This window comes from Aedes albopictus, chromosome 2 (genome assembly GCF_035046485.1).
Source record: "Aedes albopictus strain Foshan chromosome 2, AalbF5, whole genome shotgun sequence".
Taxonomy (NCBI): Eukaryota; Metazoa; Arthropoda; class Insecta; order Diptera; family Culicidae; genus Aedes; species Aedes albopictus.
In genome coordinates, this window is record NC_085137.1 from 93,187,202 (window position 1) to 93,198,863 (window position 11,662).

General features: G+C 39.8%; 1 protein-coding gene across 1 annotated transcript; it reads right to left on the reverse strand.

Moving 5' to 3' along the window:
* Positions 1 to 2,402: 2,402 nt before the first annotated feature.
* Positions 2,403 to 3,181, reverse strand: LOC134289002 (cytochrome P450 4C1-like). Its single transcript, XM_062854984.1, has 2 exons — positions 2,856 to 3,181; positions 2,403 to 2,755 (listed from the first exon to the last, which is right to left on the reverse strand). Exons 1-2 carry the CDS (start codon positions 3,134 to 3,136, stop codon positions 2,482 to 2,484), a joined length of 555 nt encoding a protein of 184 aa, XP_062710968.1. The 5' UTR covers positions 3,137 to 3,181; the 3' UTR covers positions 2,403 to 2,481.
* Positions 3,182 to 11,662: the final 8,481 nt, after the last annotated feature.

Genomic DNA, 11,662 nt, shown 5'->3' on the forward strand with positions numbered 1-11,662 from the left:
CGGTATTCTGGTCTTCTGGGTGTTCTGGTATTCTGGTTTGTGATCTTCTGCTCTTCTGATCTTCTGGTCTTTTGGTCTTCTGCTCTTCTGCTTTTCTAATCTTCTGGTCTTCTTGTTTTCTGATCCTCTGCTCTTCTAATCTTGTGGTCTTTTGGTTTTCTAGTCATCTGGGCTTTCAATCTTCTAGTTTTCTGATATTCTAATCTCCTAGATTTTGATCATCTGCTCTTCTGGTCTTCTGATCCTCTTGTCTTGTTGTGATGAACCATAGGCGTCAACATTTACAATATTAAAAAGTTATAAAATACCTTGTCTTTGGTTTTCTGGATCTCCGGTCTTCTGATCTTCTGGTTTTCCGGTTCTCTGGTCTACTGGTCTTCTGATCCTCCCGTTTTGTGGTCTTCTTGTCTTACGATCTTCTGGTTTTCTGGTCTTTTGGATTTATGATTTTCTATTCTTCCGATCCTCTTATCTTCCGTATTTTGATTTTCTGGTATTCTGGGTCTTTTGGTCTTCTGATTTCCAGTCATCTGGTCTTCCGGCCATCTGATCTACCGGTCTTCTGTTCTTCTAGTCTTCTGATCTTCTGGATTTCTGGTCTTCTGGTCTGCTAATCTTCTGGTATTCTGAGTCTTATGGTTTTCTGATTCTTCGGTCATCTCATCTTATATTTTTCTGGTGGTCTTCCGGTCTTTTGGTTTCCTGGTCTACTGGTTTTCTGATTTTCTGATCCTCTTGTCATGTAATCTTCTGGTTATCCGGTTTTCTGGTCTGGTATTCTGATCATCTGATTTTATGATCTTCTGGGCTTGTAGTCTTCTGGATTACTTATCTTCTGAATCTTCTGGGTCTACTGGTCTTCCAGTCTTTTGGTCGTTTGTTTTTTTGGTTTGTTGGTGTTACGGTGTTCTGGTCTTCCAGTTTTCTGGTATTATGTTCTTCTGGTCTTCTAATCTTCGGGTCTTCGTATCCTTTGATCTTCAGGTCTTATGATCTTCTGGTATTCTTGTTCTCGGAACACCACCCTGCACACCTACGAAAACGCCTCCCTGTAACTGCCAGGGAAACAAACCAGTAAGAAGGGTGCGAACGTACACTGACAGGAGGAATTTACATTCCAGATTTATTGCATTCAACTGGATTGCAACTTAAATGCCATCGACTAAACGTGCGTGGCAGGCAGGGCCAGAGCAGCCCAGCCTCGCAACGTGGTCGAACCATCCATTGCTTTTGTGGGGCACAATGCGATCGCTATCTTCTCCGGGTACGGGCAGTTGTTGGACCCGGACCCGGAAGAGACATCAACAGTAGCAGCACCAGCAGAGCAGTCAGTGCAGCAGTGCCAGTGGGTTCAAGATAACGATGTCATCTCGGGAGGATTCAATCTTGTTTTTCGATTCGTTACACAAATCCGATGTCCGAGCAAAGTAGTTTCTTGTAATGGAGGCAAGTTTACAGCCCCCGTTCGATGCGCACCGTTTCTGCTTGTCTGAACATTTCAATTAGTTGGAAAATGATCTATGATTGCAAGTTTTGTGAAAGTAGGTTACATCGATGTGCAATAATCTATGTTCTCGTACAATGGGGGAGACATTTCAATGGAATATTAATGGGACAGGAAGACTCATTTCTAATCGATGTATAAATAGTCTAAACTCCTTTAGTTTCAGTAGTGAGCAATACATGACAGGACAAAAAGACAGAATAGTTCTAAGGCTAATTGACTTCTGGCGTTGTTGATTTCTTTGGAACTATTCCCGACTATTCCAACTCTTTTATTTTTCCATTCTATGTATTGTATCCCATTCTATTCTATTCTATTCCTATTCTATTCCTATTCTATTCCTATTCTGTTCCTATTCTATTCCTATTCTATTCCTATTCTATTCCTATTCTATTCCTATTCTATTCCTATTCTATTCCTGTTCTTTTCCTATTATTTTCCTATTCTATTCCTATTCTATTCCTATTCTATTGCTATTCTATCCCTATTCTATTCCTATTTTATTCCTATTCTATTCCTATTCTATTCCTATTATATTCCTATTCTATTTCTAATCTATTCCTATTATATTCCTATTCTATTTCTAATCTGTTCCTATTATATTCATATTCTATTTCTATTCTATTCCCATTCTATTCCTATTCTATTCCTATTCTATTTCTATTCTATTCCTACTCGATTCCTATTCCATTCCTATTCTGTTCCTATTTCTATTCATATTATTTTTTAATCTATCCCAAACTATACCGGTCTAATTTAGTTTATTTCAGTCTTTTCAGGTCTTTTCCATTTTATTTCAGGTTATTCCTGTCTACCCCAGTTCACTGAAGTGTCCTTTCTATTTAATCCAGTCTACTCTAGTCTATAAATTCCTTTGAAAAAAAAAACACAAAAGAAATATAAGTCAACAATCGTTGCACCTTTATTTATTCCTAAAACCAACTGCAATGTAATATCAATTCATATCAACAAAATCTTCAGCCTCGCCTTTCCAAATACAGCCTGATACCTTTGTTCGGGCGAGTAATCAATTCCTGGCAAATCTTCTGCTCATCGCGTGTGTTGGCCGAACGCACGCGGAATTTCCGAAGAATAGACGACACGATGCTTTTTTCCTCCAGAATGGCAAACTTCTGTCCAATACAGTTACGTGGTCCAGCACTGAATGGGATATATGCAAATGGGTGACGATGTTCCGTGTTCTCCGGTAGGAAACGATCCGGGTCGAATTTCTCCGGGTCGGGATAAAATCTGTGAATCAACAGCATTGGGTATACACACAGTTCAAGAACGTTCTCCTTCCCCAGATGAAAGCACACACAGCTGTGAAAAACATCTGTCTGAAGCTCACCTTTCGTCGCGATGCACGTGATACGCATGGATGCCCATCAGCGTTCCGGCCGGGATGAAGTACTGGCCCAGGGTGACGTCCTCGCTTAGTTTGCGACCGAAGAACGACACGGATGGATAGAGCCGGAGCGTTTCCTTCAGGCACCGTTCCAGCAGTTTCATCTCGCCGAGATCCTTCATCGTGGCCGGCCGGTCGGAGCCAGCGAAAATCGAATCAATTTCCTGATGCACTCGGTCCTGCACGTCCGGATGCAACCCAAGAAGGAACAGAGCCCAGCTCATGCCGGCCGTCGTCGTGTCGTGGCCCTGTGGAAGGGGAGGAAGGCGAAATATAAAACCAAACGGTAAGAATCAACAATCACGGCAAATGCTCTATGGCGCAACTGCTGGAAGGGAGGGGGAGATAGAAGGGATTTGAAAAACGATTCTCAATTGAGAAAGAGTTTAGTTCGATGGTCATTCATGTTGCACGCTATGGCAACAGCAGTAGTGGATAAAGATCACTTCAAGTTATCGTTTATGTAGTGCTTGGGTTTACCAGTGGCTCTTGAATTGGCATGGCTGCCGTTAGATAGCAGAATCGAAGATAAGGTTTTCGTTTAAATTTTCTTGTGGTAATTCTTAGCTTCTTCTTCTCAACTGGGACAAAGCCTGCATCTCACCTTACTATTCCATAGCCAACTCCTGGATCAATCGTCTCCCACGGCATAGTCATGCTGAAAACCCCCTAATTGGTTCCTTATTTTGTGGTAGTCATTAGAATTGATTGAACAACAGCATTACATTGTTTGTCTTTATAGGCAATGATTCCCCAACAACACTCAAATCGCAATATCCAAGTAACCAAAAGTTCAGATAAGAGGATACTTTATAAGCTAAGTAGCTTGTTGGAGGTTGCTCTTTAGCCTTCAAAGCAGCTTCATTTTTAAGTAATTTCAGAACTTGAAAGTTCCCATAAGGAAGTCGGATTAGAAAACTATCCTTCTAAGGCTTCTGACGGAACTTCCTCAAAATGAATGTGAAAACAAAAATGTACTTTTCAAATTCATCGCAACTTATTGTTGCTTGCATTATTGCGAAACATGCACAAACTTTCTTTTATATACTTATTTACTTATGCATATGGCATTCCTATGTAGATTTGAACCCGGGACCTCCTGCGTGATAAGGTGCCGTCATACCGCTGCGTTTCTACAGATACATAATATAAATAAGTTGACTTTACTACTGTACAAGAGTGCAAACCTAGATGTCGATAGAGGATTGATTTAAGTCAGGTTTCATCCGCTTTGCATTTCATCGCAATTGTGGTGTTGGGGAAGAGTGTAAGGCTCTATCGCAGCGACTACCGGTTCAAATCTGGTGGGCTTCATATTTTTTTTTTCATTTGCCTTCATATTCATTGATTTGATGAATTTATTTTAGTTATCTATGACAATTTGCTTATAATGATGTTTTTGCTAAAATTATAAAAATAAATCCTTAGAACATCAAGCTACTGAAATGAACTTCTAGGAACTAGAAAATTCCAACAAAGTTCCGAGTAGCATCTTAAGCAGCTTTAAAGCTCCACGAAGTTCAGATAAAGTTCCGAATGGTATTTTCAGGCTGCTTAAGAGGCTAGCCTTGCTGGAACTTATTTGCGAAGTTAGACTCTTAAGCAACTAGAAAGTTCCGTTCGGAACTTTATCTGAACTTTGTGGAACTTGAAAGCGCATTTTGTCATGGGAAGCGGAACTTTTGGTTACTTGGGTAATCTCATTCTAATATTACTTTCCTTTTTCATCTGACTGTAAGGCCGACTTCATTATTCATCAACCATTTCTGAGCTGCGAATGTTACACTTTGAGAATAAGTGTATCCCAGTCCTTATTAAATTGGATCTAAGTGCAATTTTTAACAGAACGACCATTCATGGAGGAGCAACCATTTAAATGTACAGTCAACCTAAACTAAGCTAAGCTAAAAAGACGAATGATGATTAAGCAATGAGGAATGTGGGGTGAGGAGTGAGTCAGAAAAAAGTAGAATTGTGAACAGTAGAAAAGTGAAGAGTGAGGAATGTGAATCAGTAGGGACCCTTGCATGCTCAGAACAAATCTTGTGCATAAGAAAATTTAATAATGACGGTAACTTTTGCAACGGCGGCCTTTGGCTGTTTATAGTTAAGGGAGGTTGCAGGGACATTTTAGGGGGTCCCAAGGGATTTTAGTGGGAGGAGATCTCAGGGGAGTTTTCGGGGGTCTGAGAGGGTTTTCGAATGCATTGCAGCGAGTATTTACTTTTACAATTCATGATAACGTAAGAACTTCACATTGCATTGCAGAGAGTTTCAGAGAATTTTCGGTGTGAAGAATTAGCATTAAGTTAAAATCCACAAATACAAAGAAATAAAAAAATAAAAAAAAAGAGAATTTTCGACAGATTTTGGAAACGTTACTGGTACGTTTTCGGGGGTTACCGAGGATCTAACGTGCGTTACGTGGGATCCATTTTCGACGGAATTCAGAGGAGTCACGGATGCGATTTCGTGGGTTTTGGAGGGTATCATGTACGTTATATGCGGTCCGAGAGGGTCTTAGGGGATTTCATTGGCATTTCAAGAAGTTTCAGATGATTTTCGGTGGGTTTTGGAGGCGTTCTTCATCTTCTTCTTCTTCTTCTTCTTCTTCTTCTTCTTCTTCTTCTTCTTCTTCTTCTTCTTCTTCTTCTTCTTCTTCTTCTTCTTCTTCTTCTTCTTCTTCTTCTTCTTCTTCCTCTTCTTCTTCTTCTTCTTTATGGCTCTACTTCCCCACTGGGACTTGGTCTGCCTCACCTCAACTTAGTGTTCTTTGAGCACTTCCACAGTTATTAGTTGAAGGGCTTTCTTTGTCTGCACTGTGAGGCAAGTACAATGATACACTATGCCCAGGGAACCGAGAAATTTTTCTCGACCAGAACGGGAATCGAACCCACCGTCTCCGGATTGGCGATCCATAACCTTAACCACTAGGCTAACTAAAGGCGTTACGCAGGCGTTTTCGGGGGTTTCAGAGGGTCTTGGAAGCGTTACATGAAGTCGAGGCGGATTCAGAGTCATTTAAGGATGTAAAAGAGCATTTTCAGTAGGTTTCAGAGGCATTACGGTGGCGTTTTTTATGGTTTCGGAGTTTCTCAGGTGCGGTAAATGAGGTTCATGTGAGTTTTAGGGTGATTTCGGAGGCATTTCATCACAGTATCTTTTGAAACGTCCCTGAAATTCCTTTTGATTTAAGGGTGTTCTTGGAACCCCCTGATACGGCGCTGACCTGAAATGTCTCTAAACGCCACTGAATCTGAAATCTCCGTAATCCCGTTGAAACGCTTTTGAAAATATCAAAATCAAATTAAAATACTTCTGAAGCCCCCCTTTAGATGCCTTTAATAGGCTCCAGAAACCCCCTGACGCGCCTGTAAACGCCTTGAAACGCCCCTGAAATGCTATCAAACGCCCCTTGAACTTCTAGGAACGCCCTAGAAAATGTTCCTGAAAGCCCTCTGAAATTCTTTGAAATGACTCAGAAATGCCTTGAAACGCCCCTCAAACCCTTGTAATACACTTTAAAGCTCCTGAGATATATTGAATTGCCCTTAAAGCCCCCTTGAAACGTCCTTGAAACCCTCTACGATTGAAATGCACCTAAATTTCCCGTAATTTCATTAAAACGCCAACTATACCTGACAGAACACCCTCAAAAGGCTGCTGAAACCCCCTGAAACAACCCAGGAGCAAGAACTAGATTCCCTCATTGAAGCCCAAACTAAAATTATGCACAAATTTATCACTTTTTATATTTTTTTTTTTAATTTATGCACATTTTTATTTTTTTTGTACCTTCAGCCATGTGTATAAAAAGAGGTTCCATTGTACTGAGGAGTGAAAAGTAAGCAATCAGTAAATCAGGTTGTGCTCGTGAGTAGCAACAAGCACAGATGTAAGTATAGAAGTTTATGTGTTTTGTAAGTGTGCACCGGACATCGGTTTTCAAAGTCTATTCATTGAGTCCATTACCCACATTACGTGGATTGCCACAGATCTTCAATAATTAAAAACACAATATCTTGGATTTAAAAATGGTGTTGGACATCGATTTTCAACATTTACTTGTCGAATCCGTTTCTTATTTTATCAAGGGTTTAATCTGGATAATCTATACAGAATCTTTCTACAACCTGCTATCTGAAAATATCAGTTTTTCAAAAAAAAAAGTCCCGAAAGTTCTCCACGATTTTTTTTTTTGGTAAATTTTGTCACATGCTCCCCAACAAAGTCTTTCAAAGATTAATCCAAATTTCTCTTGAGATTTGAACGAGAAACTTTCAAGTACTCACTTAGAGATATACCAGGCTATCTATCTTTCATACATACGCTACGGAATACAAATTAAGTTTTTTTCCAGAATTTCCACCAAGTACCTAGTGACTCGTGGCACTTAGGTTTTCTTAATGTTTTTGAGGAGCTCATGTGCCCTTTCTGGATGTTTTTTATATTATTTCTTCGAAAAATTTGTAAAATATCTTGGTCTTCTGGTTTTCTGGTCTTCTGAACTCTGGATCTTCTGGTATTCTGATTCATCCTGTCTTCTGACCTTGTGGTCGTCTGGTTGTCTGGTTTTATGGTCTTCTAGTCTTCTGATATTCTGATTTTCTGGTTTTCTAGTCTTCTGCTTTTCTAGTCATATGGCCTTTTGGTCTTCTGATTTTCTGATCTTCTGGTTTCCTGGGTTTCTGGTCTTCCGAAACTCGGGTCCTGCGGTCGTCTGGTCCCCTGGACCGCTTATCCGGTCTTCTGTTCCACTGGGCTTCTGGTTTTCTGATCTTCTAGTCCTCTGATCTTCTAGTATTCAGATGCTCTGGAGTTCTGGGTCTTCTGGTTTTCTAGTTTTCTAGTCTTCTTGACTTCTGGTTCTCTGATTTTCTAGTCCTTTATTCATCTGATCTTCTAGTGTCTTGGTTCTTCTTGATTTCTGGTTTTCTGCTCTTTTGGTCTTCTGTTCTTGCAATCTTACTGTGAAGAACCACCATTCGTGAAATTTACGAAATGAAAAAGATGAAACAAATCTGGTCTCTGGATTCCCTGGCTCTATGGTCTTTTGGTTTTCCGGTTCTCTAATCTTCTGGTCTTCTGATCCTCCGGTTTTCCGGTCTTCTGATCTTCCAGTTTTCTCGTTTTTAGGCCTTCTGGTCTTTTGGTCTTCTGGTCTACTGGTCTAAAGGTCTTCCGATCTTCCGGTCTTCTGTTCCACTGGTCTTCTGATATTCTAGTCTCCAGGTCTTCTGCTGTTCTGGGTCGTCTGGTTTTCTGGTCTTGTGGTTTTCTGATATTCTGGTATTCTTGTTTTCTGGCTCTCTGATTTTTTAGTCTTCTATTCTTCTAGTGTCTTGGTTCTTCTGGATTTCTTGTTTTCTGGTCTTCTAGTTCTTTGGTTCTCGATTTTTCTGGTTTTCTGTTTTTCTGATATTCTGATCTTCTAAATTTATGGTTTTCTACTCTTTTGGCCTCCGGTCTTATAGTCTTCTTTTGAAGAATCACCATTAGCGTAAAAATCTACGAAATTAAGAAAAAAAAAATCCACTGGTTTCCGGTTTTCCGGTTCATTCGTTTTCTGATCTTTTTATCCTTCGGTTTTATAGTTTCCTGGACTATTGGTCTTTTAATCCAACGGTTTAATAGTTTTCTGGTCTTCTACTCTTCCGGTCCTCTCGTTTTCTAGTCTTCTGGTTTTCTGGTCTTCTGGTGTAATGATATTCCAGTTTTCCAGTTTTCTGGTCTTCTGGTCTTTTAGTCTTCTGGTCTTTTGGTCTTCTGGTCTTCGGACCATCTAGTCTTCTGGCCATCTGGTTTTCTGATTTAATGGTTTTCCGGTCTTCTGTCCTTCGAGTTTTCTGGTCTTCTGGTTTTATGGTCTTCTGACCTTCCGATCTTCTGATCTCATATTTTTCTGGACTTCTAGTCTTCTGGTTTTCTGGTTTTCTAATCTTCTGGTCCTCTGGTCTTCTGGTTGTCTTATACTTTGTTCTTCAGGTGTTTTTGTCTTTTGGTATTCTGGTCTTCTGGTTTTTTGGTTTCTGATCTTCTGGTTTTTTGATCTTCTAATCTTATGCTGATCTTCTGGTTTTCCGGTCTTCTAATATTCAGGTTCTCTGGTCTTCTTGTCATCTCTTTTTCTGATTTTCTGGTCTGCTAGTCTTTCTCCTGCTCTGGTGTTCTGGTCCCTTAGTTTTATGATTTTGTGGGATTATTGGTTTTCTGGTCTTCTGGTCCTCGGGTATTCCTATCTTCTTGTTTTGTTATCTTCAGATCTTCTGGTCTTTCGGTCTTTCAGCCTTGTCCACTGGTCTTCTGGTTTTCTGGACTTCTAGTCTTCTAGTTTTCTGTTCTTCTAATCTTCTGAGCCTCTGGTCTTCTGGTCATATTATATTCTGATCTTCTGGTATTTTTGTCTTTCGGTATTCTGGTCTTCTGGGTGTTCTGGTATTCTGGTTTGTGATCTTCTGCTCTTCTGATCTTCTGGTCTTTTGGTCTTCTGCTCTTCTGCTTTTCTAATCTTCTGGTCTTCTTGTTTTCTGATCCTCTGCTCTTCTAATCTTGTGGTCTTTTGGTTTTCTAGTCATCTGGGCTTTCAATCTTCTAGTTTTCTGATATTCTAATCTCCTAGATTTTGATCATCTGCTCTTCTGGTCTTCTGATCCTCTTGTCTTGTTGTGATGAACCATAGGCGTCAACATTTACAATATTAAAAAGTTATAAAATACCTTGTCTTTGGTTTTCTGGATCTCCGGTCTTCTGATCTTCTGGTTTTCCGGTTCTCTGGTCTACTGGTCTTCTGATCCTCCCGTTTTGTGGTCTTCTTGTCTTACGATCTTCTGGTTTTCTGGTCTTTTGGATTTATGATTTTCTATTCTTCCGATCCTCTTATCTTCCGTATTTTGATTTTCTGGTATTCTGGGTCTTTTGGTCTTCTGATTTCCAGTCATCTGGTCTTCCGGCCATCTGATCTACCGGTCTTCTGTTCTTCTAGTCTTCTGATCTTCTGGATTTCTGGTCTTCTGGTCTGCTAATCTTCTGGTATTCTGAGTCTTATGGTTTTCTGATTCTTCGGTCATCTCATCTTATATTTTTCTGGTGGTCTTCCGGTCTTTTGGTTTCCTGGTCTACTGGTTTTCTGATTTTCTGATCCTCTTGTCATGTAATCTTCTGGTTATCCGGTTTTCTGGTCTGGTATTCTGATCATCTGATTTTATGATCTTCTGGGCTTGTAGTCTTCTGGATTACTTATCTTCTGAATCTTCTGGGTCTACTGGTCTTCCAGTCTTTTGGTCGTTTGTTTTTTTGGTTTGTTGGTGTTACGGTGTTCTGGTCTTCCAGTTTTCTGGTATTATGTTCTTCTGGTCTTCTAATCTTCGGGTCTTCGTATCCTTTGATCTTCAGGTCTTATGATCTTCTGGTATTCTTGTTCTCGGAACACCACCCTGCACACCTACGAAAACGCCTCCCTGTAACTGCCAGGGAAACAAACCAGTAAGAAGGGTGCGAACGTACACTGACAGGAGGAATTTACATTCCAGATTTATTGCATTCAACTGGATTGCAACTTAAATGCCATCGACTAAACGTGCGTGGCAGGCAGGGCCAGAGCAGCCCAGCCTCGCAACGTGGTCGAACCATCCATTGCTTTTGTGGGGCACAATGCGATCGCTATCTTCTCCGGGTACGGGCAGTTGTTGGACCCGGACCCGGAAGAGACATCAACAGTAGCAGCACCAGCAGAGCAGTCAGTGCAGCAGTGCCAGTGGGTTCAAGATAACGATGTCATCTCGGGAGGATTCAATCTTGTTTTTCGATTCGTTACACAAATCCGATGTCCGAGCAAAGTAGTTTCTTGTAATGGAGGCAAGTTTACAGCCCCCGTTCGATGCGCACCGTTTCTGCTTGTCTGAACATTTCAATTAGTTGGAAAATGATCTATGGTTGCAAGTTTTGTGAAAGTAGGTTACATCGATGTGCAATAATCTATGTTCTCGTACAATGGGGGAGACATTTCAATGGAATATTAATGGGACAGGAAGACTCATTTCTAATCGATGTATAAATAGTCTAAACTCCTTTAGTTTCAGTAGTGAGCAATACATGACAGGACAAAAAGACAGAATAGTTCTAAGGCTAATTGACTTCTGGCGTTGTTGATTTCTTTGGAACTATTCCCGACTATTCCAACTCTTTTATTTTTCCATTCTATGTATTGTATCCCATTCTATTCTATTCTATTCCTATTCTATTCCTATTCTATTCCTATTCTGTTCCTATTCTATTCCTATTCTATTCCTATTCTATTCCTATTCTATTCCTATTCTATTCCTATTCTATTCCTGTTCTTTTCCTATTATTTTCCTATTCTATTCCTATTCTATTCCTATTCTATTGCTATTCTATCCCTATTCTATTCCTATTTTATTCCTATTCTATTCCTATTCTATTCCTATTATATTCCTATTCTATTTCTAATCTATTCCTATTATATTCCTATTCTATTTCTAATCTGTTCCTATTATATTCATATTCTATTTCTATTCTATTCCCATTCTATTCCTATTCTATTCCTATTCTATTTCTATTCTATTCCTACTCGATTCCTATTCCATTCCTATTCTGTTCCTATTTCTATTCATATTATTTTTTAATCTATCCCAAACTATACCGGTCTAATTTAGTTTATTTCAGTCTTTTCAGGTCTTTTCCATTTTATTTCAGGTTATTCCTGTCTACCCCAGTTCACTGAAGTGTCCTTT